The sequence below is a fragment of the Notothenia rossii genome (assembly GCF_949606895.1).
Source record: "Notothenia rossii genome assembly, chromosome: 4".
Taxonomy (NCBI): domain Eukaryota; kingdom Metazoa; phylum Chordata; class Actinopteri; order Perciformes; family Nototheniidae; genus Notothenia; species Notothenia rossii.
In genome coordinates, this window is record NC_136902.1 from 74,061,580 (window position 1) to 74,089,546 (window position 27,967).

The window sequence follows — 27,967 nt, forward strand, 5'->3', positions numbered from 1 at the left end:
CATCGTTGAGGGCTCTTTCCCCTCTACGCTTGTAGCTATGGAAACTCGTCGATGGCAACATCCACCAGTCTGTTCTGCCCCCCATCCTCATAACGTGAACATCACCTCTCAGAGGTGCTGACTGTGTGCTACTGTCACCGACAAATGAGACTCTGCAAGATGGCGATTCTGCGACTCATCGCTTGTTTTGTTGTTTACACCAGCTTAGGTAAGTTATTCTTCTTTCCCCACAATGCTATCATGATAACGTTGTTGCGCTGTACGAGGTGCGGCGACGCTGTAACGGAGTTGTCAATGCCAACGTTCCGACAGTCTATGGTTCCGACACATATGTTAGCTTGACAAAAACATATTGCATTGTAAGCAAGATGTATCGGAATGCATTGTTTTTTTTTTACGTTTACATATTCATTGGGGTATTTTTCCGTTTACGGTATCAGTACGTTGTTGTAATGCAAGTGAAACGGAAAAAATACGTAGTTGTAAGAGCATCTGTCATGTTTTAACGGTTGAATTTATATGACTGTTGGCTGACCAGAGCCGTTCGAAACCAGCGTTGTAGGAGCGAGTTACTCTCAGGACATTTCCAGGACAAAAAAGGAAAGCAAAACGTTAATTTACGGTCGGAAAAATACATGGTGACATATAAGGAGACCTGTCGTGTCAGCCCCTAGATAAAAGCTAACATAAATCACATCATCTGCAAGAGAGTTTCAAATAAAATACATATAATGTACTCTGTGCACAGCATTGTGCACACAGTGCTTAATAACAGACAATCACATGTATGCGAGTTCATATTGTTAAATCCACTTGTCCAATGCCATCTCTCTATCCAGATTGAATCCCACCTCAGTGTGTGTATGACCTTTAGTGGTCACATGCTGATTGATGATGGTGAGGGTGGTGTTATTAGTCTGCTGAAAATGAAGAATCAGACATGTAGGAGGTTGGAGAGTATGACATGCCTCCTCATCATCATCCCTGCCCAACAACAACAGCTGGAGTTGTGGAGCTGATCAATGCAGCCGATGCTGGCCTGGGTGATGTGTTGCATACCCCTGGTATTTGCTGCTGGTCCGAGGTCACCCTGCAGAGTAAAAATTGGGCCATTTCGTCAGTTAGTAGTGAACCTTTGACCCAGCTCCTCTGCATGCGTAAATCCAATGACAACGCACGTGACAAGGCAAGGCTTCATTTATTATGTTCTTGTCAGTATGTTTTGGTTCTGAAACTGAGTCTGCAAATGTAGCTCACTGAATCTTTTATACTGCTGCTACGGTGGTGACTCTCTACAACATAATTAAAGTATTTAGATTAATGTTAACAGTCTACAATTCTGCCCTCCAGTTTTAGACTGCCCTTAGGTTTAGATAATTAATTTATATATATTTGTTAAATGTATGCTTCATTTAACTTGCACACATTGGTGCATAGTTTAAACTTTTTAGAGAAGAATATTATGTTAATCCTTTCACATCCAGTTGATTTTAACTCTAATCCTGGACAAATCATTCCACCTTAACAAATTACTATTGTTGTCATTTTGTCAATAAAATGTGTGAAAAGTGCAAGGAATCTCTATATCTATTTTTTTAAATACCAAACCCCAAATATTTTCAGGTTGCATAACCTTAAATTAATGAATTAGCAAAATAGTTTTAATTTACTTTCATTAAAATGTGTTCTTGACGGTAACAGCAGTCCATCAAATGAAAACAATGTGACGGTACATCAACATCTCCCACTAATTCATCCTTAAAAATGTGGCATCTTGTCAAATGTGGGATCTGCACTGGATGTAGTATTAAGATTGGTTAATGAAGCGTGGCACATACAATGCTAAGATGAAACTTACTGGAGCAGTCCTCTGGGGTCCTAGTGTCACTACTTATTCCTTATCAGTGTCATCTGTGTTGCCTATAATGTATTCAGATGACACAACAACAGTTTTCAAGTCCCTCTTACATTTTCCTCATGTTCTTAGGACAACATGGATGCCTCATAGTTTTCTAATGGAGTGATTAGTTGTTTTGAAACAGTCCCTCCAATATGTTGTGCATCCCAATGGTCCTTGGTCCCTACACCTCTCCGTGCTGCTTGCAGCTATCTCCGCCCTCAGAATATTTGCAGTGACTTCACTGGAATGTCTTGGGAAAAAGCTTTTTATAGATGCATGGTTCAACAATCTTTTTCTTGTTTCAGTAATAGGCATGTTGTTTTCATCTATAGTGCATAAGAGGATTTCCGAATGTGGCCATTTAATAGCACATTTCTCTCAGAACAGACTGCAGACCTACTTTGTCTATTCATTACAAAAAAACAGGGATTACAATTGAGCCTGTGTTTGCTTTCCAGCAAGCGCTGAGATTATTTTCGTAATTCAAAAATATTATTTTCTCTTAAACCTACATTGTGTCACCGGGGGACCAACCATTGTTGTGCGAATGCTTTTATTCTAAGCTCGTATTAGTAATTAGCTCACCATTGTCATGTTAATTAACGGTGGTTATACTTTCCCACGGCCTACTTTTTTAAGAAAATCAATTATGTCTACAGCGTGCCTGATTGTGCAGTTGGTACACACATTTAGTTTGTTAACCCTAGTTTGCATGCAACACAACTTCTCAGTATCAGTTATTTTGGACTGTAAAATGAAGGATTTCTATGGAACATTTTGTAGTTTGTTTTGGTAATGTTTGGCCAATGAGAGAAGAGATTACGATGACATTCAACAAACCTCTAAGGAGGTTTTGTTACACAGTGCTTCAGCAGAACAGCATTATTAAAAACGAATTTCCTGTAAACTTAGAATAACACATTACACACCTCAAGGTTGTTATCATTGAAATAATCACTGTTTGTTGTTGTAATGTAATGATTCTGCAGTGTGCTCGTAGCAGCTTCTATCAAACGATTGAGTTTACAAAAGCGCTGAGGTTTTGTTTTCGTCCCCTTTTTTTTGTTCATGTAAACTTGCAGAATGAGGACAGCTTCTGCCGCCATTGTAGATTCAGCCCACAACTCTTCTGTCTGTCTCACATATGCCAAGGGAGCATTTGTTGGACGAGCTCTCTGTGTGTCTCCCGGGATGTCCAGTCACAGCTGGGCTAAATATAGCTTCTTGATGTACAGGGTGGGAAAGTCAGCAACAGAGACGGAAGCTGAGACCTGGGAGTCACATCTCCTCAGTCAGTGTCCGCAGCTGTGCTATATGAGCGGATGCTTTGGCAGGACACACATTTTCATCAATGTCATCGTCTAACTTGCTAACTATACATCACAGGGTCACTGGTGCGGTAATGGGGCTGATCTGAATAAATAGATAGTTAGTCAGAATGCACAGTGCCTCGGGCAAACAGGAGGGGATGTCTGTACAAGGCCTGCATGGATAATTATTATTATCTAATTCCAGCCGTCGTTTAAAACCCCTTACTCCACTGGGAGCCATAATGCTTTCATTACTCAGCATGGTTGCTGTTAGTCGCATGTGTACCCAGTAATTATTGCTTTAGGAAGTGGCATGGACACACTAGGTTGAGTACGGGGTACCAGTTGAATGCGGAAACCTGCTTTTTTATCATCAGCATTTAAAATCAGACACGTGGAATTATGTGTACACTATAAATTGTAATTTTCACATTTTCTTAATTCGTTGTTGCACACTCTTTGCTCCGCTCTCGTTCATTTTCCCCTTAAATCGGCATTCGGCTGGCCCATGTTTGACACAACTTGTGAATAATGCCCCTTGCCATTAAAGTGGCATTTAGAAAATAACACTGATTGCTCAAAGCAGTGCACTCAAGCATTGACCTTAAAATAAGTATATCTCATGTGTTGTTTGTGCCGGGGGGAAACACGACGGTTGATTAAATATGCTTCCAATTGAAGCACTTTCCCACTGAGTTATGTTCGTGCTCCTGATTTGTTTTGTTCAGGGATTTTGATACATTATTTATCCTGTAAACCTCAGTGTAAATTAGTGTCACCATTTAGGGAAGAAGTGCTTTCACTAAACCTGAAATTAAATTAAATAAAACCAATATCTTGTAATGTTTCACAATGTTCTAATCTAATGAGTGGCTCATCATTGACCAATTACAGCTATTCCTCAGAGGCACATAGTCATCCAAATACTAGTGATATCAAACTAGTACTGCACATGCTCAAACGCTTCAATTCAGATTTGAATCAGACAACCATATCCACTTAGTTTCTGAGAGAAATGTCTCTATTTTACTTCAATGGAATATCACGCAGATCCATTTTGAGACTCAGTTAGACTGGGTCAGATGATTTACTTCAGCATTTCAAAACTCTTCTGAATGATGGTGCTTATTCTCCTTCTGCATTGTTCCCAAACTGTAGAGACCGTGTCTAACATTCCTCCCACACTGGCTCTCCAGGGTGCGTCAAAGAGCGTAAAAGCAGCTGAGAGTCAGCACTTTGACTTTAGGCATGGTTTCATTCAATATGAATTGCATAAGAGTAAAGCAAAAAAAGAAGAAAAAACAACAACATATTTGTATTGCGTTGATTTATCATTAAAAACGTGCTCTCTCCTTCCATGTTTCATCACCAGCCAAATTGTTATCCAATTAAGCCCTATAAAAGGCAGAAATAAAATACTTTCCAAAAATCTGAGTCAGTTTACGCCTTAAATCTTTAAAAAAAAAAGTAAAATCTTAGTCATTTTGGCCCCAGGTGTTTGTCTTCTTAACCAGAAATACGAAGTGATTATTAAGAAATGTTTACTCCAGCTCTCTGAGAGGTTCTATATTTATCATTCTAATCCACTGGTTATTAGGCAACACGCCCAGTTGCTAATGTCTGCTAATGAAAACACATGTGTGTGCCATCAGGGTAACTCAGCATTAAGTGTCTTCTTTTTTTAATTTTGCAGGTCTCATCCCATCATCACTCGGGGTAATCCTCCGAACCATGGACAAGATTGTGTGGGCGAATGAGTTTGAGCGTGAGTTGCTAAAAAAACACTTAACCTATTTAGCGAAAATAGCTTTTCTTTTCCTAATGCATTCTGTTTCCCCCACAGCAATCGAGCTGACCTGTTTAATAGAGTCCATCTCAACAAACAACCCGAGGATTGAATGGAAAAAGATTAAGAACGGTGTCCCCAGCTACGTATACTTTCAAAACAGGATAGCAGGTAAACCGCTTGAAAGAAAACCCATCAACCATTCGACCGCTGCATTTCAAAGTAATGTCTCAGGACTCAAGCTAAGCTGAATGAATGGCACCTTGAAAGAACTTGCCATTGAATTCTGTTTTCCCAACTGTGGAGTCAGGCTGTGTATATGAATGAGCAATTGTAAAGTGTTTTTCCCTCTTTTCAAAGGGGACTTGGACCAGAGAGCTCAGCTCAGAGAGCCAGCCAACATCCTGATCTTCAACGCCACCCGCTCTGACACTGCAGAGTACCGCTGCGAGGTGGCCGCCATCGAAGATCAGAGAGACTTTGATGAGATACTGATTAGTCTCGCAGTGAGAGGTATTGGGAGTGTGAACCATACATCACTGAAAGGGGCTATTATTGACTTACAATACATCTAAATGTACCTTGTTGCGCATTAATACATTTACAGAAAATTGCATTTCAGTGTTTATATTAAAACCATATCATCTCATTTTATGTTTTTTTAAAGAAACAGTATGACCGATTATTTGCTTTCTTGTCAACCGTAGATGAAAACTTGTAAATATGAAACTTCAGCCAGCAGTATGTTCCACTAATTCAGTCGATCAGTGCTTTTGCTTTAACAGTAAGGATTATTTGACATACTTAATGCTTCAAGTGACTGTTTTAATACATGAATAGAAAGTCGAAAGGTTAATCAATAACAAAAACAGTCAGTGCTTTTAGTGGATTGATTTTAGTGTGTGTGTGTGTGTGTGTGTGTGTGTGTGTGTGTGTGTGTGTGTGTGTGTGTGTGTGTGTGTGTGTGTGTGTGTGTGTGTGTGTGTGTGTGTGTGTGTGTGTGTGTGTGTGTGTGTGTGTGTGTGTGTGTGTGTGTGTGTGTGTGTGTGTGTGTGTGTGTGTGTGTGTGTGTGTGTGTGTGTGTGTGTGTGTGTGTGTGTGTGTGTGTGTGTGTGTGCGCAGTGAAACCTGTTGTTCCGCGCTGCAGCGTGCCTGAGGCGGTCACAGTTGGAACATCCACCGAGCTGCGATGCCTGGAGAACGAGGGCTTCCCCGCCCCTCTGTACCGCTGGTTCCACAACAACGAGGAGCTCGCTCAGGACCCCAAAAACACCCCCAAGCCGGTCAACACTTCCTACAGCATCAACCCTGACACTGGAGGCCTGGTGAGAAACACAGGGATTAAGATTAGCAATATTTAACATTACGTTCACTACAATATTAGAAATGAACTATCTCTTTAATAGCATCTATGTAAGTTCAATGTTGAACAAGTAGTTTCAATTTTTTTTTTTTATATTCTATTTGTGGATGGGACTCTTTAGTATCAGGGATAAATGAAAGCTTATCTAATGTAAATGTGAAAAGCTTAATCTGAATAAAACCTTACCCATCGTATGACTAATAGCAGGATTACTCCATGCATTAAAAGAAAGCCAGAGAGGAAGCTAAACCTAAAACTGGCAAATGAAAGAAAGATAATATTGCATCCCAAGCTGAGGTTATGTGTTTACTTCAAAGACATAATAAAATAACAAGCATGTAACTGGCCATCATAAAATGTACAAACATGTATAAAATGTAATGTAACAACCCGATATGTAAGACTAGCAAGTGTTTACAAAATGTCATAAAAATGTATCCTCAGCCAAAGGAACAGTAGAAATGTGTTGACGATGCAGCTGTCTGTCATTGCGCTGAAAAAATGCTGAAATTGTCTTTTTAGAAATTTCGAATAGTGAAAAAGGAGGACGCAGGGGAGTACTACTGCCAGGCGAAGAATGATGCCGGATATGCACAGTGTCCCTCACAAATGATGGAAGTCTGTGAGTGTCTAAACGTCACTATTTTCAATCCAACACAAGATATCAGAGTTTATTTGAAGTTTTGTAGGGATCAGCAGCAAAGGTCTGATAGCTTTCAGCACCATGTTAAATACATGTAAACAACATTTTCAGGAACACAGATCATAATAGTTGACACATCTTCGGCAACTTAACTCTGTCCTCTTTTAGATGACGTCGACATCCTGGGGATTTTCCTCAAGTCCTTTGGTGGAGTGGTTGTTTTCTTCGGTTTGGCTGGCACCATTTGTCATTCCCTTAAGCGTGGATGCTTCTCTAAAAAAGGGCATAACGAAAAGTGAGTGTAAACTTTGAAGAAGGAAAGAAGCAATATGTTATTCTGTCTTTAATGCTACAATACGTTAAGGATGTGCTATTTTATTACCTCTTTATTTTAGCTACAATTGGCCAGCACCGAATGAGGGTGTTGAATATGGCGATGCAGATGAGGTAAACAGAACAAACACAGCAAATGATACTCTCAGGATCAGTTGTGCATACTCAATTTATAATGACTGTTCTTCACAGGGCCATTTTCGCCACAAGTCTTCATTCATAATTTGACGGCTGAGACGGAGGAAAACATGGAAGCAGGACTTAATTACAACTGTCGAGGTTAGCTTGCTCCAACGATGCTCCAGATGGTAAAGTTTGAGGTGTGAAATGGCACATTATTCTCTAATGCACATCAAATCCAAGTCAACTGATTGCCAAAGTATTATAATATCATTTTGTTGCCCTACTTCTTGTTTTTTATAACTGGGTAGCATTTTTTCGACTCTGTCTGATTTAAAAGCTTAGTTTTTTACTAGTTTAGTTCATTTTGACACATTTGCAACTTTGTGGAGTTTGATAATTGGCCCATGGTGTCATCGCAGAAGATGCTGGGAGCTACATTCCTTCACAGTTTTTGGAACAAATCCTATTTTATAATTCTTAAACTTTTTACTGAGTACATAGAAATTATTTTACAATAAACACAATAAACTCCTTTACATTATCTTTGTTCTTAAGATACATCTGTTACGTTTGTTTCACCCTGGGAAGAGTTGAAACCTTTTTTTGTATATACTGTCGTTATACAGGCAATAGGCAGCAGACTGTAAAAGGCTGATAAGATCAAATTCAGAAGGCACAATTTATCAGCCTTTCTTATATTCACAGATGATAACAAGTTAAACAAGTACATAGTAACCTGTGAGTTTGAAGACCATATATCCCAGTATGCTGCAAAGTCAATATGTACTATAAAGGTGGTGAAGTATGATTTATGGAGTGCTGTTTCTGTGTATAAGTGACCTTCTGTGCTTTACTAATTATTTGGTTGAGTATTGGACATATTGTCCAGTTTTGACTCAGTATTTAATGTAAATAAATGCATACATTTTCTTTTGATTTGAATACATTGCACTCCATACCTTATTGTAAATACTGCATCAAAACTGTTTGTTGGAAATACATTTACAGTATTTACTGTTCAGCGTGTTAACAGTGTTGAGCCTGTCATTTCAAACATTAGTGTCAATGATTTGTGTAACAACTCAGGAAATGTTGTATAATGTCCACTGTTTTTTTTGTTATTAATGCTTTATGTTCATGTTATTTTGGTACTATTAAATACGTTTGAACCATACATGTTGTGAAGACTCAAATGTTTCATGCATATTGTCAAATTGATTTTGAGAAAGCTAAGAAACATTCATACGTTGGCGGGTGTCAAGAAAAGCATAGGGGAACATATTAACAACATCCAACTATTTGAAGTAGTTCGTCAACTGTAAAGAGACAGAAATATGTTGCCAAGTAGGTTTCTGTTTTATTCACATACAAATAATTTGCTTTGCTGTGTTAGTGCATGATTTGAACATAGAATGAGAAAATGAAATAAAAAATGAAGCAATCACAATAATCAAGAAACATAGAAGAAAATTGCCGCACTATTAAAAATATACACAATATATCTGAATTAAAATGAAAAAGCTTTGCAGTTTTTTGAGTTGCAGTTTGCAGAGAAATTAACAAATTGTCCAAGGATAGTATTAAGGTAAACAGCATGCGCTTAAACAAATATGCAATGTAATAGAAAGATGAGAAGGTATGAATGTAACATGTAATGTTCATGGTAGAGGATATATGTCCATGGCTTTATATACACAGTCTCCATATAGAAATATGAAAACATGTATTCACAATTAATTAATGCACAGAAACGTTGTTATTACAGTGTGTCTTATTAGAGGAAAACATATGTACTCAAGTTAAACAATATGAATGTATGACTTTGATTTCAGTGTGGGACTGCTACTTTTATTAACAAAACGGGGCTGAATTGCTGAATAATTATTTTTTCACCACTAACAATGCATTTATAATACATATAATAATATATAGAAGGCCTTATTTCCGGTTTCAGAAACCATCATTAGGTTTTATTTTGAAAAACATCCACCCGGAAGTAGTTAATCTAATGCAGGTGGCGTACATCCTGATCATTTGACAACATTCAACGTCTTTTCTTACAGAAAACAAACATGTAATATAACATTCACAAAGCGAAACTTGTCATCACTAAGGAGCAGACTAGTGTGTGGCCTGTGTGGACCGTTCACTGAAGATATTCTGGTCAACAGAAGAAAAAGGGAAGCGGCTAATTTGCTGATGGACGTGTTATTGTGCGTTTTCCTTGTGCCGTCGTATTGCTATTTTGCTTCGTCGGTATGGACATGTAGCTAATGTGGAGTCTTCTGTCAAATATCGTCGACTTTTTCCATGTTGAATAGTGTGTTTTGTGCTCCGATAGGGAACTGAGGTCGCACACAGGCCTTATTGTGTGTTTGGTGTTTTTCTAGTTCAAAACATTGCAAGGGTTTTTGCATTAGTTTGCTAACAAGGCGTTACGATAAGCAAGATGAGTTTCTTTAGTTTTGGGCAAAGTGCAGAAATAGATGTTGTCCTGAATGACGCTGAAACGCGGAAGAAAGCTGAACACAAAAGTGAAGATGGAAAGAAAGATAAATACTTTCTTTTCTATGATGGCGAGACTGTCAGTGGAAAGGTGAATGTGACACTGAAGAACCCCGGAAAGAGGCTGGAGCACCAGGGCATCAAAATTGAATTTGTTGGCCAAATAGGTAGGTTAAAAAAAACTAAGATATTTGCATACATATTTTGACCAATGATTTCATACAGTTCATGTAAACAACACAGTCAATCCTGTGGCAACACCCATGTTATGGAATAGAAATATAAAAAGCATTTCGATTAGGAAGTAGGGAGAGTACAAATTATTGTTATGGGGAGTGGAAACTGAACAGCATTTCAATGAAATATGAATACACATTGCTTATCTCTTTATGAATATGTAGTTATACAAATGAACTGTTTTTGTGTAATAGGGTTAGCTAACTTTTAGATGTTGTTAAGAGGTGTGTTTTTCAAGTTGTCAATCATCATAACATTAGTCACAGAGCTTATCATCCGAATCTCCCCCAAAATGATAAAGGCTAACACAAAGTTAAAACATGGGGAACGTATTTTAATTACAACTACCACTTTACTGAAAATATGTCCAGAAGACTGTTCTAACCAACTTTTTTTGTTAAACGCAAGACAGATGTATATGCTACTAACTTGTGTAAACTCTTATTTTATTGCTTAGCTTGCAGAATAGCTAGAAGAATGAATGGATTATGTTTAATAATTTTCTGGGTTTTACAAATGTTGCATGCTTATTATTAAAACTGGAGACTGGTATGAGAGGCAGACGCTGGGGCCAGGCCCTCTCTGTTATTATCAATATTATCCTTGGACCTTTGCCATGACTGTGACAGAAATATAGGGGCCAATAAATAACTTAAAGTGCAACAACAAATGAAGGTGATATTGAAGTTTAATCTCAAACTGTTGATGGAATAATAATGTCCACATGGGCACAAATGAAAAAGGGGAATTGGCAATTGCAAGGATCACAGCAAACATAACATTAAGATAGAAAGACAAAATGGCCCATTATATTATATCTGCCCAAAACTCTTATGACAACCTCTGAGCCTTTTGAAAGTTTCCAATGTAAGGGGTAAATGAATCTTAAAGTTTGTTTCTCTTATATTGTGTTTGTTGATAACTTCATTCTCTTCTAGAGCTGTATTACGACAGAGGAAACCATCATGAGTTTGTTTCCCTGGTGAAAGATCTTGCAAGACCAGGTGAAATAACTCAATCGCAAACCTTCGACTTTGAGTTCACTCATGTGGAAAAACCGTACGAGTCCTACACAGGCCAGAACGTCAAACTAAGGTGTGTTTGATGATTGACTCTGGTTTATAGGCTGTGTAATAGATGATTGTATGTGTCACTCTCTAACCTTTCATATGCAAACAGAGCATTTGAACTAACACCTGGTGTTGTCTAAGTTTACTGTTCCTCATACATGATTGGTTATATGTGGAACAGTATTGTTTAAAGGCTCTGTTTTCCATTTTCAGATATTTCCTTCGTGCCACGGTGACCAGACGACTAAATGACATCAGTAAAGAGATGGACATTGTGGTCCACACGCTGAGCACCTACCCTGAACTCAACTCCTCCATTAAAATGGAAGTTGGCATTGAGGACTGTCTGCACATTGAGTTTGAGTACAACAAATCCAAGTAAGAATTATAGGGATGAAACACACCATTACTGAATAATCTGTTGCCATTTATTTACATGAACCGACTTTTAAGTTTAACTTTTTTGTTTATATTAAGTGTCTTTTCTTTAAAGAACATTTTTAAACCCAAAGTTTGAAATCATTGCAAATTCAGTTCAGAAAATAATCCCACACTCGGAAGACAAAATAAACACAGTGTTCCTAAATGGCTTTCAGCAAACACAAGTGTAAGAGTGTACAATAGTGGTTTAGTGTGTTTCAGAGAGTGTATAACCACATCAGTCATGGAGTTTAGGGCTGCAACTAACTTATTTTCATTATTCCTAATATATTGATTTAACTATTTGCTTTGTCTCGAAACTTTTAGCAGATTGCAAGTTCCAGAGGCCAAGTGTTTAAAGCAAACATTAGTACGCAGTTACTAAACTACTTGTTATTAAGCGCCCTCTGTCTAATTTCTGCTTGCCTTCTTTTGACCCCTACTGTAGGTACCATCTGAAAGATGTAATTGTGGGGAAGATCTATTTCCTGCTGGTGAGGATTAAGATTAAGCACATGGAGATTGACATCATCAAGCGTGAGACAACAGGCACTGGCCCCAGTGTGTACCACGAGAACGACACCATCGCCAAATACGAGATCATGGACGGTGCTCCGGTCCGGGGTAAACGCCACTTATTAGTCATTTTAGTTATTTTACTAAAGTGAATATTCATATCATCCAACCTCTAATGTATTTCATATTTCAGGAGAGTCCATTCCCATCCGGTTATTTCTGGCTGGTTATGATCTGACTCCCACGATGCGAGACATCAACAAGAAGTTCTCTGTGCGCTACTACCTGAACCTGGTGCTGATCGACGAGGAGGAGAGACGCTACTTCAAACAGCAGGTAGGTTTCTGATGTTTCATAATAATCTCAGTAATGCCTACTTCTAACGAATATAAAAAACATTCTTGGAAAATACTAGCTGTGTCCCAATTATACTGCTGTACATACTACTTGTAAGAAGCTGAGTATGTTGTTAGGAGAAAATACATTTAGGATTAGATCTCAGCTACATAAAGAGGACACATTGAATCTTGAGAACAGCCTTTTTTATGAAGTTTATTAATGTCTGTCACCACATTCAATGTATCACGTTCTGTCTGCACTAAATAGCACAACAGGTAGATGTTTGTATACTTACTGCAAAAACACTAATAGTTGTGAAAACCATAAATTGATTGTCAAAATGTGTCATTTGGGTTGTTGGTCAAGCCAAAGTGAAACATGTCTTGTTCCTGCTGCTGTTCTGTTTTAAATTAAATATGTTAGTTTTGGTCTTTTGCTTGAGTAAAGTAGCAATTTTAAAGAATTCATTTTAGCTGTAAAGAAGTGCTACTTATATTTTTTTGCTTTAAAATTGTTATCTTTTTTGTTTACACACAATCGTAGTCAGTATAGCATTCGATTTACCTATACATTACTTAGTTAATGTATTTGTATAGCAAATCACAAAAAGTTGAATAGATCAATTAAATTGTTTTAAATATACAACACTGACTAGATAACAGTAATCCACTCTAGTTAATAATGGCATGTGTTGACAGTAGATAGACACGTATAAATAATATGATGATCAAATAAAGTCAAATCACTGATGAGAGCAACACGAGGATTACTGACATTGTTTTTACCTTTCTATGGATAAGGAGTCAGTAAACATTGAAATAATTTAATATGAACTGAAATGCAGGAAATCACACTGTGGAGGAAGGGTGACGTGGTGAGGAAGAGCATGTCCCATCAGGCGGCCATCGCCTCTCAGAGGTTCGAGGGCTCGGCCGCCTCGGAGAGCGCTCTGGAGCAGGCTGCGAGGGAGGAGAGCGGGTAGGGGGCCGCAGACCTCCAGTCTTCGTCCACTAGACTCGGAGGTTGCCGCCAACTATACTACACCTGGTTAAGCAGCTGTTTTATTAGTAGCCGCTGCTAGTAAAGAGAGACCGACATACAGTAACACATGCAGTATGTGAACAATGAAACAGTTTGCATGAGGCATTTGAAGCAGCTTCGGGCTGCTGGTCTTGTCCTTCAATAATGCATTTTTCTTTTCTTTATGGGAATCAAACTAATCATCTGTTGCAATATCCACTGTTAAAACCTTTCATGTGATATTATGGAATTTTTAAGCTGTCTGTTACTTTGAATAATGCTTTTTTGGAGGAAACTAATTTCTAATCTCTTAATCAATGCAACTGAATTTTTCATGCATTTTCTGAAATATATCTCCAACATGCCACCTTTTTAATAAATGCATTCCTAACACTGTTATAAGGTCAAGAAATCTGAGATAACTTTGCACTGCTTTATCTTGCTGAACACATTTGTCTTGTTTTGATTTGTAAATACGACCAGCTAAAACCTTTTATCCTGTTCCAGCTTGTGTACTTTGATTATACATCACATGGTGCCACAGAGTGACCATTCATGTTCATGTGCTTTGCATCAGCATTCCAGTGGTGTTAGGAAAGAGTGTTTGTATTAAGGTCTGATAGTATGAAATCCTCTGTAATATCTTCATTAGACTTGAAAGTTGTGCCTATGTGTACCAAGCAAATGAAATCCTCCTGCCTCTTTAACATAAGTTTAGTCTTTTAACCAGAGAAAGAGTTGCAGTAGAACTATCTATCTTTTGCAAAATACTAATCAAGTATTCCTTGTCCCTGAAGTGAAATAAACTGATGCCAAATGGAAGAAAAAACTGATCTCAGACTTGGTTGTTTTCCAGGAATGTAAGTGTTTGCAACATGATAAACCTTAACAGACAGGGTGGAAAATGATGGACCATATAGTGAAAACCCCACATGACAGTTGGGCATAGTGCAGACTGTGAAATAGAACTTTGCTTCTATACACAAATTGAATTATGGCAATAAAAGAAGGCTCGGAGCCCTGCTGTGAGCAAAGGGCAACCCTAAAAACATTACAAGCTTATATACTGCTGCTGTTTTCTTTCAATTCTAAGGCTTTGTATGCTGTGTGTATACCACCCAGAGGTATTGGTCAAATCTGGATAATAGCCATAATTTGACAATACATTTATTACTTCAGAAAAAAAAAAGATAAACAGTGCTGTGTATGCTGCTTCATGATGTCATCTGGTCCAAATCCTCACAAAGGCTCCTTATCCTCCAAAGTCAGGATAAACTCAAACTCCTCTGCAGAGAGAAAGCAGAATGAGGGTTCATAAGCAGCCCAATGCACACTGAAAGATGCGTTCACTTACCAGTGGTTAGGGGCTGCACAGAGAGCCTGGCACTGGTGAAAAGTCCCATGTCCTTCAGAGGCCCTCCCTTGGCTCGGTGCTGCAGGTGGTACTTCTTCAGCTCAGACAGAGGAATATAACGCGTTACCATTCTTTGATATTGGACGTCTACCTAAAAGAGAAGAAAACAAGGTTAACCTTTATGTTCAATTATTTTATGAATTTATATATTTTTTTCTTCTTAAATGGGGGTTTACCATGCTCCATTTGGGGTTGTCTGCTTTACTGTTGGCATCAAAATGGATATCTTTATTGTCAAACTGAGTGTGGTCCACATAGGCTTCCTTTACAATCTAGAAAAGATAAATCCAGCTAAATATCATGTTTGTAGGTTTGTTTAAATCATTATAATATAATCAGCAGGGGGAGAGAGTGACTTACTTTCATGATTCCTGCTATCCCCGGATCCTTGCAGTTGCTGTGATAAAAGAAAGCCAACTGCCCGTCTTTCATCTGCCTCATAAAGTTGCGTGCCTGCAGATGGCGGAAAAGTCCATGAACAGAGAGAAGAATAAAATCAAAAAAATATCAAAAATACTTTATAGATTGGTGTGTTATTTCAGGTAAACAGCTTTTCATAGCAGTAGCCAGTTGTGTGGATTTACCTGATAATTGCGCACTCCGTCCCAGCAGCCAGTCTGATCAGGCAAAGCCTTCAGTTCCTCGATCCCAAACTGAAGGATGAAACAACAAGCATCAAACGAGTGCAACCCACTCACATTTTTAGGAAAACAGGCTGTGCTGATGTGGCTCTGTACCTTCAGGTCAATCTCCTTCTCAAAGCGGCTCTCGGGCTCAGATTTCATCAGCCAGCGACAGTACTGCGGAGGTTCTGAGCTCTCTTTAGTTTTTAACGGCTCAACAGAAGCTGCAGCTTTCTTCTTGCCTCCAACCATTTCGTCAGCGTCATCATTGACTTTGCCTATTGTTGCAGCAATAATTGTCAATCATTAGAAAATAATGTACCAGAACATAAGTTTTACTCCCACTTCCTTTGCTTACCTGAATCTGCTGTTCTTTTGCTCACTCTGGACCTCTTCTTTGGCGGCATCTCTCACTGTCTATAAAGACACATGTTTCAAACATAACAGGGTTGATATGACAATATACAATATGCCTTAACAATAGCATCACGTTTTCTAACATTCTTACAATTTGTATACCATAGCTGTGCATAGCGTTTTGTATGAATGTAAGGGATCTGTGGTAAAGTTTGATTTAGTTTGGATATTTAAAGACAGTTATAAAAAAGACTGATCTTTTTATTCAGTTTCAGTGACAGCTTTTAAAGTATGGTTGGCTCACAACTAAACCCCCTTGCTTAGGGATGATGAGTAAAATACCATTAGAATTACACAAAACTAATATTTTTTCTCTGTACCTCCATGATTACTTGCTCATATTAGTTACATTATATTTTCCAATACCTTTGGACCTTTTATTGGATTTTGGTGCTAAGTTTTTGAACCACTAATTATTTAAAGTAGAAAACACACAACGATCCTGTAAACAGAGGTTTATCCTAATCTTAAAGTGTTGTTCAATCTTCAATTTAGTCAATCGCATGATATCGAAGCTGTTGAAAATATCCAAGAGTTTCCATTTAAGACACTTCAGATTTGATAAAAGATGCACTAAAACCTAATAAAAAGAGGTTTGTACTACTTGTCCACTGTATTTGAATAAGCATGCATTGGTCTGGAGTCGCACTACATGGAAAGTATTGAAAAAAATTCTCCTAAAAAAAAAAAACTTATATAATATAATATAAAAGAAAGTTTTTTTGTCCAATGTGGTAATAATATTTGGGTTTCATGGAAGCTATTGGTAAGTAATGGAAAAACCGTGTGCCATATTAGACACATTTACTATATTTGTAACCATAATGTTCACGAATATAAGCAAGTTGGAACGGAAGCATTAAACATAATATTGGTCTTGTGTCATTGAAACAGTACTTTAATGGTGGACTGGACCCTAGGAATACCTGCAGTAAAGAAAGAGTGCTCGGAATGTAAAATACATTGTGAATTCCCAATGTAAAACTAACTTCACCCGTACATGGATGGCAGAAACTAGCTAGCTTCAAGAACTCTTGGCAACACGTGTAAACTTAACTAAACGCGCCAGGCATTTGAAAGTAATGCAGATTATAATGCAGCTCTGTCAGTAGTGCAAAATCTCTGATTAAACACTGATAAATCATACCTGTAGCTGAGCAATGTTCCAGGTAAGCAGTCAACCGTCAAAAACCCGCGGTGAAAGCACTAGCAGCAACACGTGACGTCAACAAACGTATTGGAGCACTTGATTTATTGCCAGCTTCTCCCGTTTGTGTTGTAAGAGATAGATGTCCTTTGGAGTCCTTACCCTCCAAAGTTCCTCAAAGGGAGCAACTAATCACCACTTTCACGAGCGACAGGAAACTATATTTCTCAGCAGATGTGAGCATCATTATAATTGTATGTGATTTTATCAGAGAAAAACAGGAATAATATGTTAAATGAATATGTTACCCGCACCCCAAAGATGGCGGTATTGCGCTTTATACGCTGAATGCCTTCCTCCTTTAAAGCCCCAGAAGAAGAAGCGGCAGCGGCAGAGTGACATAACGAACACATCCCACAACATTGTGGAGGTAAACATGGCGACCATCGGACCTCTAGCAAGGATTGCCAGACTGGGCTCCAGCATCTGCAGGAACCATCGTTTATCTTTTAACAGAAGCACACAGAGACGAGGAATAGCTTCTTGTGTCGACCGTAAGTCCCAGACAAGTAAAACTGTGAGCATTAGTTTAACGTCATATGACAGCTGAGTGTTATTGTGGAAGAAAGCCTGAATGGTGCTGAACTTCGTTAGCTACCAGACCGGTGTTGGTGTTTATTATTGACCGTGAATAAAACACAATAAAGTAAAATCACACATCCCATTCAGGGCTTTAATGTTACAGTTACCGGTACCTAGCTGTCATTGGTTAGTTTTGCACCGCCCCACTCAGGTCTTGTCAGGGAATTTACTAGTTTCCAATGCTTTCTTATTGCTGCATCCTATGCTGCTTGAAGATATACGCGACAGTTAAAGTGTAAAATACATATGTTACCTTTATCATGTAATATAAAAAGTCCACACATAATACTCCCGTATCTGTGCATGATGGAATATTTTCCGTTCCATATTGATCACCATGGTATATATATGCTCTCTGCTCTTTGTTGACAGCTTCTCATGGACTCACAGATGAACAGAAGGAATTTCAAAAAATGGCCTTTGACTTTGCGGCCAATGAAATGGCTCCACACATGTCAGAGTGGGACCAAAAGGTATGTTTGAGAAAGCCATACAGTCTATTAGTCATCTGATGTCAAGGCATAACACTTGACCATCCCACAGGAAACTCTTGGTGAAACGTCCCTTAATGAGCACCTGTAAACTATCTGGTTTACATATGGAGACAATCCTAACATTGAGCTCTCATTACTGTCTTTCTGGAATTTTTCGCCTGTTAAAAGTTACTTCAGCTCATACCTAACTGTGGATAACCTGCATGTCTCAGCAGCTTTTCTTTTACTGCCAAAAATATAGTTTAATCCGATGCAAACACATGATGTAACAGATAATTATTTTTCCAATGTGCACAGTTATAATTTAACATAAACATTTATGGGTATTATTTTTTTTCCCCCCCAGGAAATCTTTCCAGTAGAGACGATGCGAAAGGCAGCCCAGTTGGGGTTTGGTGGGATCTACGTCCAGCCGGAAGTCGGAGGATCGGGTCTCTCTCGGCTGGACACATCGATCATCTTTGAGGCCTTGTCCACAGGATGTGTCAGCACTACAGCTTACATCAGCATCCACAAGTAAAAACCCCCCTTATGTCATACATTACTTGGACCTGTAATTAAGAAAACGTTGACTTATTTGTGTGTGTATAATGTAAGGAGGACAAAGGTTGACTTGAGGCTGGTTGTGTTGGGTCCAAATAACTACATTTACTGACTCAATAGAACGTTTTGTAACTTAAAGGACACTTTTGATTGGCAAATTATCAGAACTGAGAATCATTACATAATCTCAAAACAAATCAATTAGACTTTTTTCCCAGATTAAGTTCATGTATTTGCCTCCCAATTCAATCCAAGCTGTTTTCTTTGCAGCATGTGTGCCTGGATGATAGACACTTTTGGCAATAATGAGCAGAGGGAGAGGTTCTGTCCTGATCTCTGTTTGATGGACAAGTTTGCTTCGTATTGTCTCACTGAACCAGGTCAGTCCATTGTATATTATGTAAAAAAACAAAGTATAACATAGTTATTTAGAAATGTGTCAGTCATAATCACAATAAACCTGTGATCTTTGACTTCAGGCAGCGGCAGTGATGCTGCTTCACTTCTGACCACTGCTCAGCTGAAAGGGGACCATTACATCGTCAATGGTTCGAAGGTAATTCCACACCTGCCTATTCCCTATCTGGTGTTTAGGCCTTCATAATGGTTACATGTTTTGTCTAAAAAAAAAAGCAGTAATCCAGAAACATGTCTGTGACTTTCAGGCTTTCATCAGTGGTGGGGGAGACACAGATGTCTATATTGTGATGTGCAGAACAGGAGGTAAAGGACCTAAAGGCATCTCTTGTCTAGTGGTAGAGAAAGGAACCCCAGGCCTCAGTTTTGGCAAAAAGGAAAAAAAGGTAAAGTCCTTTGATTGCTGACTTTAATGATTTTGCTCTGGAGTGTTTGCTTGTAGCCACTAGAGGGCAGGAGTCAGTCACAGTAACCGTTCTCCTCTCTGCTCTCAGGTGGGTTGGAACTCCCAGCCGACCCGGGCGGTGATATTTGAGGATTGTGCCGTTCCAGTGATCAATCGGCTGGGTGAGGAAGGACAAGGATTCAACATGGCCATGAGAGGCCTGAATGGAGGAAGAATTAATATTGGTGAGGAGGAGAACACTATCAAAGTACAGTAGTTACCAGTGTGTAGTGATGCCCAAATATGTAATGTATACCCATAGCTAGATAAAATGACAGTAATTATCTTGATATTTGAAATGCAAACGTCCAAAAACAAATATTCTGCATAAGGTTTAAAAAAAAGTGGCGATTCTTGGTGGTTGGCTTTAATTCAAGATTATTACACTTTTCCAAGAGGAAATAACACTGTATTCCTTAAAAAGAAAATCATTAGTCAAACGGAAGCAAACTCTAAAAACATCATTTTTTTTCTGTTATCTTAACATGACCATCAGCAGCTTCTTAATCTTCAGTTTCTATATAAACTCTTCCAACAGCCTCCTGTTCTCTTGGGGCGGCACATGCCTCGGTTCAACTCGCGAGGGATCATCTGTTAGTACGCAAGCAGTTTGGAGAGACACTCTCCAACAACCAGGTTAGAAGATCCCTCATCCACAGTATTAGGTCACATTTCCTGCCAGTGATAACACGTTTTTCTTGAATTTGCCACTGTGTTTGTTCATTTGTGCAGTATCTTCAATTCAAACTGGCAGAAATGGCCACCAAGCTGGTTGCGTCCCGCCTCATGGTGCGTGAAGCTGCCACAGCTCTGCAGGAGAACCGGTCTGATGCCGTTTCTCTCTGCTCTATGGCCAAACTCTTCGCCACAGACGAGTGCTTTAATGTAAGTAACACTCAGTAATACTAGAGGAATTGTTCAATAAAAAACTCATTTTTTAACCTTTAAAAAAAAAATTAATTTCACAGATCTGCAACGATGCTCTCCAAATGCACGGTGGGTACGGTTACCTGAAAGACTACGCAGTGCAGCAGTTTGTCCGAGACATCAGAGTACATCAGATTCTCGAGGGTGAGCCTTTTTAGGAGTCGCCTTAGCCTGGTTTTTCATGTGTATCAGATTATAATCTCACAGATTTCCTCTTATTTAAGATAGTTGATGTGCTTGTTTTCTTTGTGTGACTCATACCCTTTGTTTTTTTTCTGCTAAAGGCACAAACGAAGTGATGAGGATGATCATTTCCCGTAATCTGCTCACAGAATCATGATAAACCTTTTCCCCAGGATATGTGTGATTTGAACAGTGACCATATTGTTATGGTCTTTCTTCCTGTTACTGTGTGACTGGTTTCCTAAAGTGTAAAAGGTCATTTAAGGATGTGTGGTAAGCCAGTCAGTAAGGCATAGGTTTTTCTAGTATGATATTAGTTATTATCTTAAAATGTTTAACTACTCTGTTGCAGCAAGGCTCAAGGGATGACCATTTAACAATGTACACATATTTCCAATAACAGCTGTCATTCAAAGAGGACAAATCCCAATGACATTGGCAATCCCTAGCTTACTTTACATGTAGTGCCACCTGCAGGTCAACATTTCCTCAGGTCCAACACTTCCTCTAAAAGCAATAAAAGCAATAAATAAATTACAGGCTATCATTTTAAAGAAATGCTTATACAGCATATACAAAATGCTGAATAATGGCATATTACACTAACATACAAACCTTAGCATTCAACTCAAAAGCTGAAGTTATGTACAATTTAAAAAGACAAAGCATATTTTATTTAAGTACAGACTGCAACTAATGAACAATAACAATGTTTGACAGAAAGAACACCCAAGTATGTGCAGCCATGCCAGCTCTGCAGTGATACTGATGTTTTGCAGGTTTGTGGTTTACCCCGTTCACCATCTTAGCTTAGCCTGTTAGCATGCTAACATGTGTTACTTATAGGAATCCCACACGAACTGCAAGTATTTGGTCATAGAAAAAAGTAAAAACTTGACCTGATGGTGGTGCTGGGTGAAAATGTAAGGGATCACCAGTTTTTTCAGACCTGAATGGAGCATGAAATACTTTAAAAGTTCAACCTGATGGCAGTGCTAGAGAAATCATTGGATCACCAAATTAAGTTGCATTGATCCTGTTCGGGTCATGTATCAAATATCCTGTCAATCCCTTTAATAGTTGGTGGATGGATATTGGCATCACCGTGCTGGTAGCTACACCACATGATCACAGACACCACCTCTAGTAGATGTAATGTTCTAAGAATAGTTTAAAAAATGGTTTCGTACCGAAATATTTTCTGCAAAGTTGCTAGTGTGAATATATTGTAATCTTGTTTTTCTTTAATTAAAAAAAAAAACGACTACAGATTCACACAATTTGTGACAAGATGTTTTAATTGTTTTCCTATTTTTAAAAGGATTTATTACTAACATCAGTGATAAAATTGTGTGTTTTTTCCACTGTATATCACAGATGTATATTACTTGCAGTCTCAGCATATCTGTGCCTGAAGTGGCCTTTTAGATCTCCTTTATAGTCAAGGTTACTGAATTGTTACCCATCCATGACGTTTGAAATGCCACAGTGGGTTGGGTATTATGTGTTATGTATTGATGTCACATTTCAAATGATGTCTGCTGATTACACTCCAAATAAAATAATCTCAGTTTACAGAAAAAGGAATCAGCCTTTTTATTGGCACACTTAACTAGGTATTATTTACATGTCCTGTCATTAAATGTCATTTATTTTGCATGAGTACAAATATATTTATAGGTAAAGTGATAATGATGAGTCATACTAAAATCAAACACTCCAGAACACTTTATTGAAGAAAAATGACCAACAATCAAAACTGCAGTAAAAGTGCTACATGTAACCCTCAACATCTTTTTTCAGAGCTACATTATACTCACAAGAAAACAAACAAGACCAACATTCAGAAGTTGTCATTATCTCACTGACTGGTGGCCTTGTGTGTTTACAGTAATTATATCAAGTTAAAACAAGCACCTTTGAACAGAATAGTAAGAAACCATCAACATCAACATGTTGTACTCACTATGTTGGTAACATTCCAACTACCATAACAGGCAAATAAAAAAAACATGTCCTCCCAGCAGACATTGTCATTGAACCATACTGATATTGCAGTAGGTTCAATAAAACTTACAGTACGTGAACACATAACACGTACATGTGGTTCAAAGAAAGCAAGAATGATACATTTGAAATACCTGAATTGTGATTTTGACATAGTGCCTTTAGCCTGAGAGAAGGGACTGAAAATGCATCTTTACACAGCTGTAGAAATGAAATCATACACTTGTATGGCTACAGTTATTACACAAATTTGGCCAGCATATATTTAGCAAGAACTGCAAAACTCAAAGCAAACTGCCAAATGAACTGAAACATGGTTAGTATCCATAAACTCTAGTAAGTCAACAACTCTCTTGAAAACATTGGCCTTTTATGTTCACTGCCTACAAATCCTAATGCTACTGGGTATCATTAAAGATCTCTTAATAAGAGTAAATAAAAAATATATTTCTTACAAAAAGAAATGAACAACCAAAGGGACCTGCGGGACGTTTTCTTCTCTCACATCCTTATAAGTCTTCACAGAGAAAGTACTTTTGAGTTTCAAGGCTTACTTTCTCTCCCCCCTAACCCCTGTCCTCCGGCCGGCCTACACCAGCGACCCGGCCTGGCTCTGCGCGGGCACCATGATGGCTACAGAGCCCAGGTGTGTCAGAGTGGAGCAGCTCATTTGTGGGGACACAGCGAGGGGAGGGGGCACCTGAGGCTGAGCCCCCTCAGTCCTGTTGGCGACCGCAGGGCTCCTCAGAAGCTGCGCAGGGTCCCCATTTGTGCTGCGGGGTCTCTTATGCTTGCGTGGGGTTCCTCCGCTGTTGTACCCCGGGAGACCCTGCAGTGTGTTGGCTTCTCCAGGTCGCAGCTGGTAGGCGTGGAGAACTGAGCCGGTGTCTGATGTGGACGCCGGGGAGTATGGGTAGTTGTAGTTAGGATGGCGGGGGTCTCGGGGTCGAGGACTGGTGGCTATGGAGGACAGCGTGCCGTTCTTGGATATGATGTCAGAGCCGGTGTTACTCTTCGCCCATGATACTCTCTTTGGTGCCTGAGCATCCTCCCTGTAACAGGAAGAAAGAGGAGAGGAATGCAGAGAAAGCAAAAACTCATAATTATTAGAATGACTAATATCAAAAATGGCAGGCAGCAAATAGGGCAACACACATTCAGCTTCACTGTTTTCTGAGTACTCGCAAAACTGTGTGTATTGCGAAAATATAGATGACCTATATTTTCTGAGACAGTATTTATTGCATTGTGTGAAATTTCACTTTTAATAATATTAAAGTAACAAAATATACATTTAATTGTAAATGCATTGATATCAAAATGAGCTATTAGACGCAAAGTACTTATTAGGAGGCTTTAGTGTAATAATATTATAAACCTATATAGTGTAAAAATTATTAACATGGTATTTTATGTTTAGCTGGTCATGGTGGAGCAACTTATAAAAGCACTTTTTGTACATTAAATCTTATTTGATGATATATGACTATAGCTTCCAGATTAGAATTGTTGTGTAAAATATTTGATCAAATCCTTTTGAAACACAGTGCAATAGAAATTCAAGTAGCATTGAATCCAGAATAAAGTATTGCATTGTATTTATCTACATAAACTCAATGTCATAATTATTAAATGCAGAGGCATAGACTGTTGCTTTTGGAAAAATGCAAGGAAAAGGAAGTGCTCGCCCTACTTAATTATTTAGTGGTTAAATGAATAAAAAGATTGAATATGAGTACAGCCTCTTCCTTCCTTATTGCATGTTAAAAAAGATACACTTTCTGTATGTGGAATGTATAAAGGGGTTGTTGTAATGGATAGCTTCAGCTTGTACATGTGAACCACTACGTGCTGTATTAAATGTCTCACTTGATCTCGTTGGCCATCTCCTCCTCAGTGTCCTTTCTCCTTTTCAGTATGAATATGAGGAAGAGCACCATGGCCACCAGTCCCACTATGGACCCCAGTGTAGCAGCTGCAATCATTCCTGCATTGGAAGCTGGGAAACAGATGACAGATCAGTATTCAGACACACAGTGCCTGGTGTGTGGTGTGGTAGGCATACTGTGTTCTGTACGTACAGGTGATAACCTCCAGGTTAATGGAGCAGCTGTCGGAGCCCGCCGTGTTGATGGCTCTGCAGATGTATTTCCCTGACATGCTTTTAGTGAGGTTGCTCAGCCTGAGGGTGCCATGTCTCTCATCTGCAAAGATGGGTTACATACACGTAGCGATCATATATTTATGTGATCCGTGCAAGTAGGCTTGGTACAACTAGAATACTATACAGGTCGACATGAAATTGTTATACCACAGTATCACACACTAGGGAACTACAATTATAGAATAACAAACACAATTTACTGCAAGAACGAACTGTATAGGGAGATGTCCTTATTAAAATCTATCGTAGATCATGTACATAAGGGACATAAACCTTCCATCATTGACCATAAATACAAGGATAAGGTGATATAAATGTGGCTGTGAACTGTGATTTACAATGCATGAAATACATACACTGATTCCAGATTCACTTATTGAAAAGGTGTTATATTTTCCTCTTCATTTACGACCGAACAATGTGTTGTTCAACACAGAGATATGCTGACAATGTGTGATACCTTCTCTGTGCAACAACATATCATGGTGGCGTTGAATTATTATTTACTGATTCCATTCACAACGCAACATTTAATCCACTATTGGCCCACTTCCAGTCCCTACAGCATATGGTTTATTTATGTTGTATCCATCAGCAGAGAGCTCTGCAGAGGCTAATGCAGTGTTGCTACATAATGAGGTTTTTTTTCAGCAGATTTTTTTTTTAGTAAGTTCTCACACTGAGGTTATCACACAGCTGTAAGCGTGTGTGTATCCCTCTCAGTGCTTTCATAACTGGGTATTTCCTTTCAACACAATCTGTTCTTCTTCACACATCTGGCTTAAAGCGCTGTGTTGTAGCAAACATGGACTGTAAGAAAATAAACACGCTTTATGAGGGACATATCACATGAAATCCTCTGAAATCCAATCTTATACGTCACATTCTTTATCTGATGCTTTTTTGCTTTCGTGTGGAACGTGAGGAAATGACAGTGGGTGTTAGTCCTAAAGTGTTGGTCCGGTTGTTGTTTTATAAGTGTTCCGGTGCGCCTGTTAATCCCCACAGAGAGAAAGCAATGCAACACAGGGACTCATCCAAATCATCCCAGCTGAACGTCAAGGTTCCGCATTATGCCAGCAAGCAGCATTTTAATGTGAGAGAAACCAGAAAATCCTTAATTTTCAGTCATCGTCATCAATCTAAACAGCTGCCTTCCTCCCAAAGTTTGGGTGTCCTGAATGAGCTTTGTGTTATGTTTGCCCCATCTGCCACTGCACCACCAGGAGGTGAATGCAGGCAGGTGCACACAAACCACTGCCAACAGTAGAAGCACAGAAAATCCCTCCCCAAGTGTAACTGAATGAAAAAGACAGACATTTTGTACGATCATTTGCTGCCGCTTGTAAGTAGTTTGCTGAATTGTGAGTTGTGAAATCACAAAACATAGTTTTATTGGTAACTTTATTAAATGTGATATGCACTTATCCCTCTCTGATTATTGAATCCGATGGCTTGGAAACCAGCTGCGGAAAACCAGACCCAATTGTGACAGATAAGCAGAACACCAGCTGACCTGGAGTTTGGATCGAGTTCAAGTCTGTAGCGTGATCACATCCCAGCGGCAGATCTGAGAGGTGCTGCCTCATATCAAGACAGGGGCATTACTCATATTGCACAGCCGTCACTGCAAGGTCACCGGGACGCATTTGTCAAAGCCCCGACACATGACAAGTGATTAATGTATAATGAGGCTCATCATACAGTACAGCCGGCCACTACACATGACAAGCTGCAGAGGATTAGTTCACAATTGATGTGAGAGACCATACACAAAAATCTAAATAAATCATAAAGCTAATGCACAAGCAATTATTGTAATTTACTCTCTGCTATTTATTAAGCTAGCTGCATATTTACTGTACAAACATGACATGATATTCTCAACTCAGTTCACCCTCAGCAAGAAATTATCCTATTTTTCAAAATGCCATACCACTCCTTGAAATTTATATTTTCTCTCACAGATCATCTTATTATTTTCCTCCTACTTTGGATTCAGGGATATGTTCACAACATATTGTAAATAATCTCAATGAATGCAACAGGATGACAGCTAAATATTAAACATCATACTGTACACACTGCAAAGATTTAAAGAACAAATTCAACCCTTATTTTACAAATAAGTAAATAGAAATACAAACTGGGTTGATTTGTTTTACTTTAAAGCTTCTCCTACAGCTTAAGGGCTGGGATTTGAGGAGAGACATGTTGACACGGTTTGCAGGTGAGGAGTTGGGATGGGAGCTCGGGAAATAAATGGAAAATGTATGAGTGATAACCCTTACCAATGAACCCAAGGACAAATATGGGCTGGGGACAGGCTCTCCATTCTGTTTTTTGTGTGTTTTTTTGTTTTTTTGCAGAAAGAAAGATGGCAGAAAGAGAGAGTGAGCAATGAGAGGTCGGGAGGGAATGGTACAAACTGATGGGGAGGGGACGGGACTGCAGTCCCAAATCCAACTTATGCCTTTTAGAGGGATGGATCAAGTAATGACATGGGGCTTGTTAGATTAGGCACCAAGGTTAACAGGAAATGAGGAGGATCAGCAGAGAGAGAAAACACAGACAGAGAGAGAGAGAAAGAGATTGCTGAAAGAGATAAGCAGTGATAGCAGAGTTCAAGAGTCATGGAGAGAGCATACATCAGCCCAGATACAAAGATGGGTTTCTGTGTTGATGTAAGAGGGTGCGGACACACATGTGATGCCGGCACGCTGATCTACAAAACCATTAGTCTATGCACAATCGGACAGAGTAGTTTTTCATTTTTCCAGTCTGAGGACCTTTGTTCTATAAAGAGATGAGGGCTGACGATCAAAACAGTTAAGTCAATACTCAATCAATCAGCCTTAGTCAGAAACAGATGGTGCTCTTTCTGTAGCATCATCGGGAAACACATCCACAAATGCATTTTTCATTCTTGCATGGACAGAGCTGCGAGAGGAATATGTTCCTCTCGCATCTGTTAAGAGG

The 27,967-nt window shown here is 38.9% G+C and overlaps 5 protein-coding genes across 6 annotated transcripts in view; 3 read left to right on the forward strand and 2 right to left on the reverse strand.

Annotated features, from left to right (window-relative positions):
- The first annotated feature begins 36 nt into the window (after positions 1 to 36).
- Positions 37 to 8,632, forward strand: jam3a (junctional adhesion molecule 3a). The gene is made up of 9 exons (XM_079678314.1): positions 37 to 208; positions 4,904 to 4,975; positions 5,054 to 5,167; positions 5,357 to 5,509; positions 6,119 to 6,321; positions 6,882 to 6,981; positions 7,171 to 7,297; positions 7,398 to 7,449; positions 7,528 to 8,632. Exons 1-9 carry the CDS (start codon positions 145 to 147, stop codon positions 7,561 to 7,563), a joined length of 921 nt encoding a protein of 306 aa, XP_079534440.1. The 5' UTR covers positions 37 to 144; the 3' UTR covers positions 7,564 to 8,632.
- Positions 8,633 to 9,442: 810 nt separating this feature from the next.
- On the forward strand, positions 9,443 to 13,938 carry LOC307037442 (vacuolar protein sorting-associated protein 26B-like). Of its 2 annotated transcripts, none has more exons than XM_079678312.1 (6): positions 9,443 to 10,130; positions 11,139 to 11,295; positions 11,484 to 11,648; positions 12,136 to 12,314; positions 12,400 to 12,542; positions 13,390 to 13,938. In XM_079678312.1, exons 1-6 carry the CDS (start codon positions 9,908 to 9,910, stop codon positions 13,525 to 13,527), a joined length of 1,005 nt encoding a protein of 334 aa, XP_079534438.1. In that variant the 5' UTR covers positions 9,443 to 9,907; the 3' UTR covers positions 13,528 to 13,938. The 2 variants fall into 2 exon arrangements, with proteins under 2 accessions (XP_079534438.1, XP_079534439.1); XM_079678313.1 differs by having other exon boundaries at positions 12,139 to 12,314.
- A 472-nt stretch (positions 13,939 to 14,410) lies between these two features.
- On the reverse strand, positions 14,411 to 17,306 carry thyn1 (thymocyte nuclear protein 1). Its single transcript, XM_079678321.1, has 8 exons — positions 17,167 to 17,306; positions 15,961 to 16,019; positions 15,717 to 15,880; positions 15,564 to 15,632; positions 15,340 to 15,432; positions 15,156 to 15,251; positions 14,920 to 15,070; positions 14,411 to 14,851 (listed from the first exon to the last, which is right to left on the reverse strand). The coding sequence occupies exons 2-8, from the start codon at positions 16,007 to 16,009 to the stop codon at positions 14,805 to 14,807; spliced, it is 669 nt and encodes a 222-aa protein (XP_079534447.1). The 5' UTR covers positions 16,010 to 16,019; positions 17,167 to 17,306; the 3' UTR covers positions 14,411 to 14,804.
- acad8 (acyl-CoA dehydrogenase family, member 8) lies at positions 17,275 to 22,400 on the forward strand. The gene is made up of 12 exons (XM_079678311.1): positions 17,275 to 17,402; positions 17,534 to 17,720; positions 18,181 to 18,281; positions 18,649 to 18,818; positions 19,116 to 19,225; positions 19,325 to 19,401; positions 19,511 to 19,648; positions 19,757 to 19,892; positions 20,246 to 20,343; positions 20,440 to 20,592; positions 20,676 to 20,778; positions 20,919 to 22,400. The coding sequence occupies exons 2-12, from the start codon at positions 17,603 to 17,605 to the stop codon at positions 20,972 to 20,974; spliced, it is 1,260 nt and encodes a 419-aa protein (XP_079534437.1). The 5' UTR covers positions 17,275 to 17,402; positions 17,534 to 17,602; the 3' UTR covers positions 20,975 to 22,400.
- Positions 22,401 to 22,530: 130 nt separating this feature from the next.
- Positions 22,531 to 27,967, reverse strand: part of esamb (endothelial cell adhesion molecule b) — a 48,769-nt gene continuing 43,332 nt past the window's right edge. Inside the window, exons 5-7 of the mRNA XM_079678310.1 lie at positions 24,906 to 25,028; positions 24,694 to 24,823; positions 22,531 to 23,876 (exon numbers count right to left, since the gene is read on the reverse strand). Of these exons, the coding sequence (XP_079534436.1) occupies positions 23,414 to 23,876; positions 24,694 to 24,823; positions 24,906 to 25,028 (716 nt within the window). The 3' untranslated portion in view covers positions 22,531 to 23,413. The remainder of the gene's footprint in view (positions 23,877 to 24,693; positions 24,824 to 24,905; positions 25,029 to 27,967) is intronic.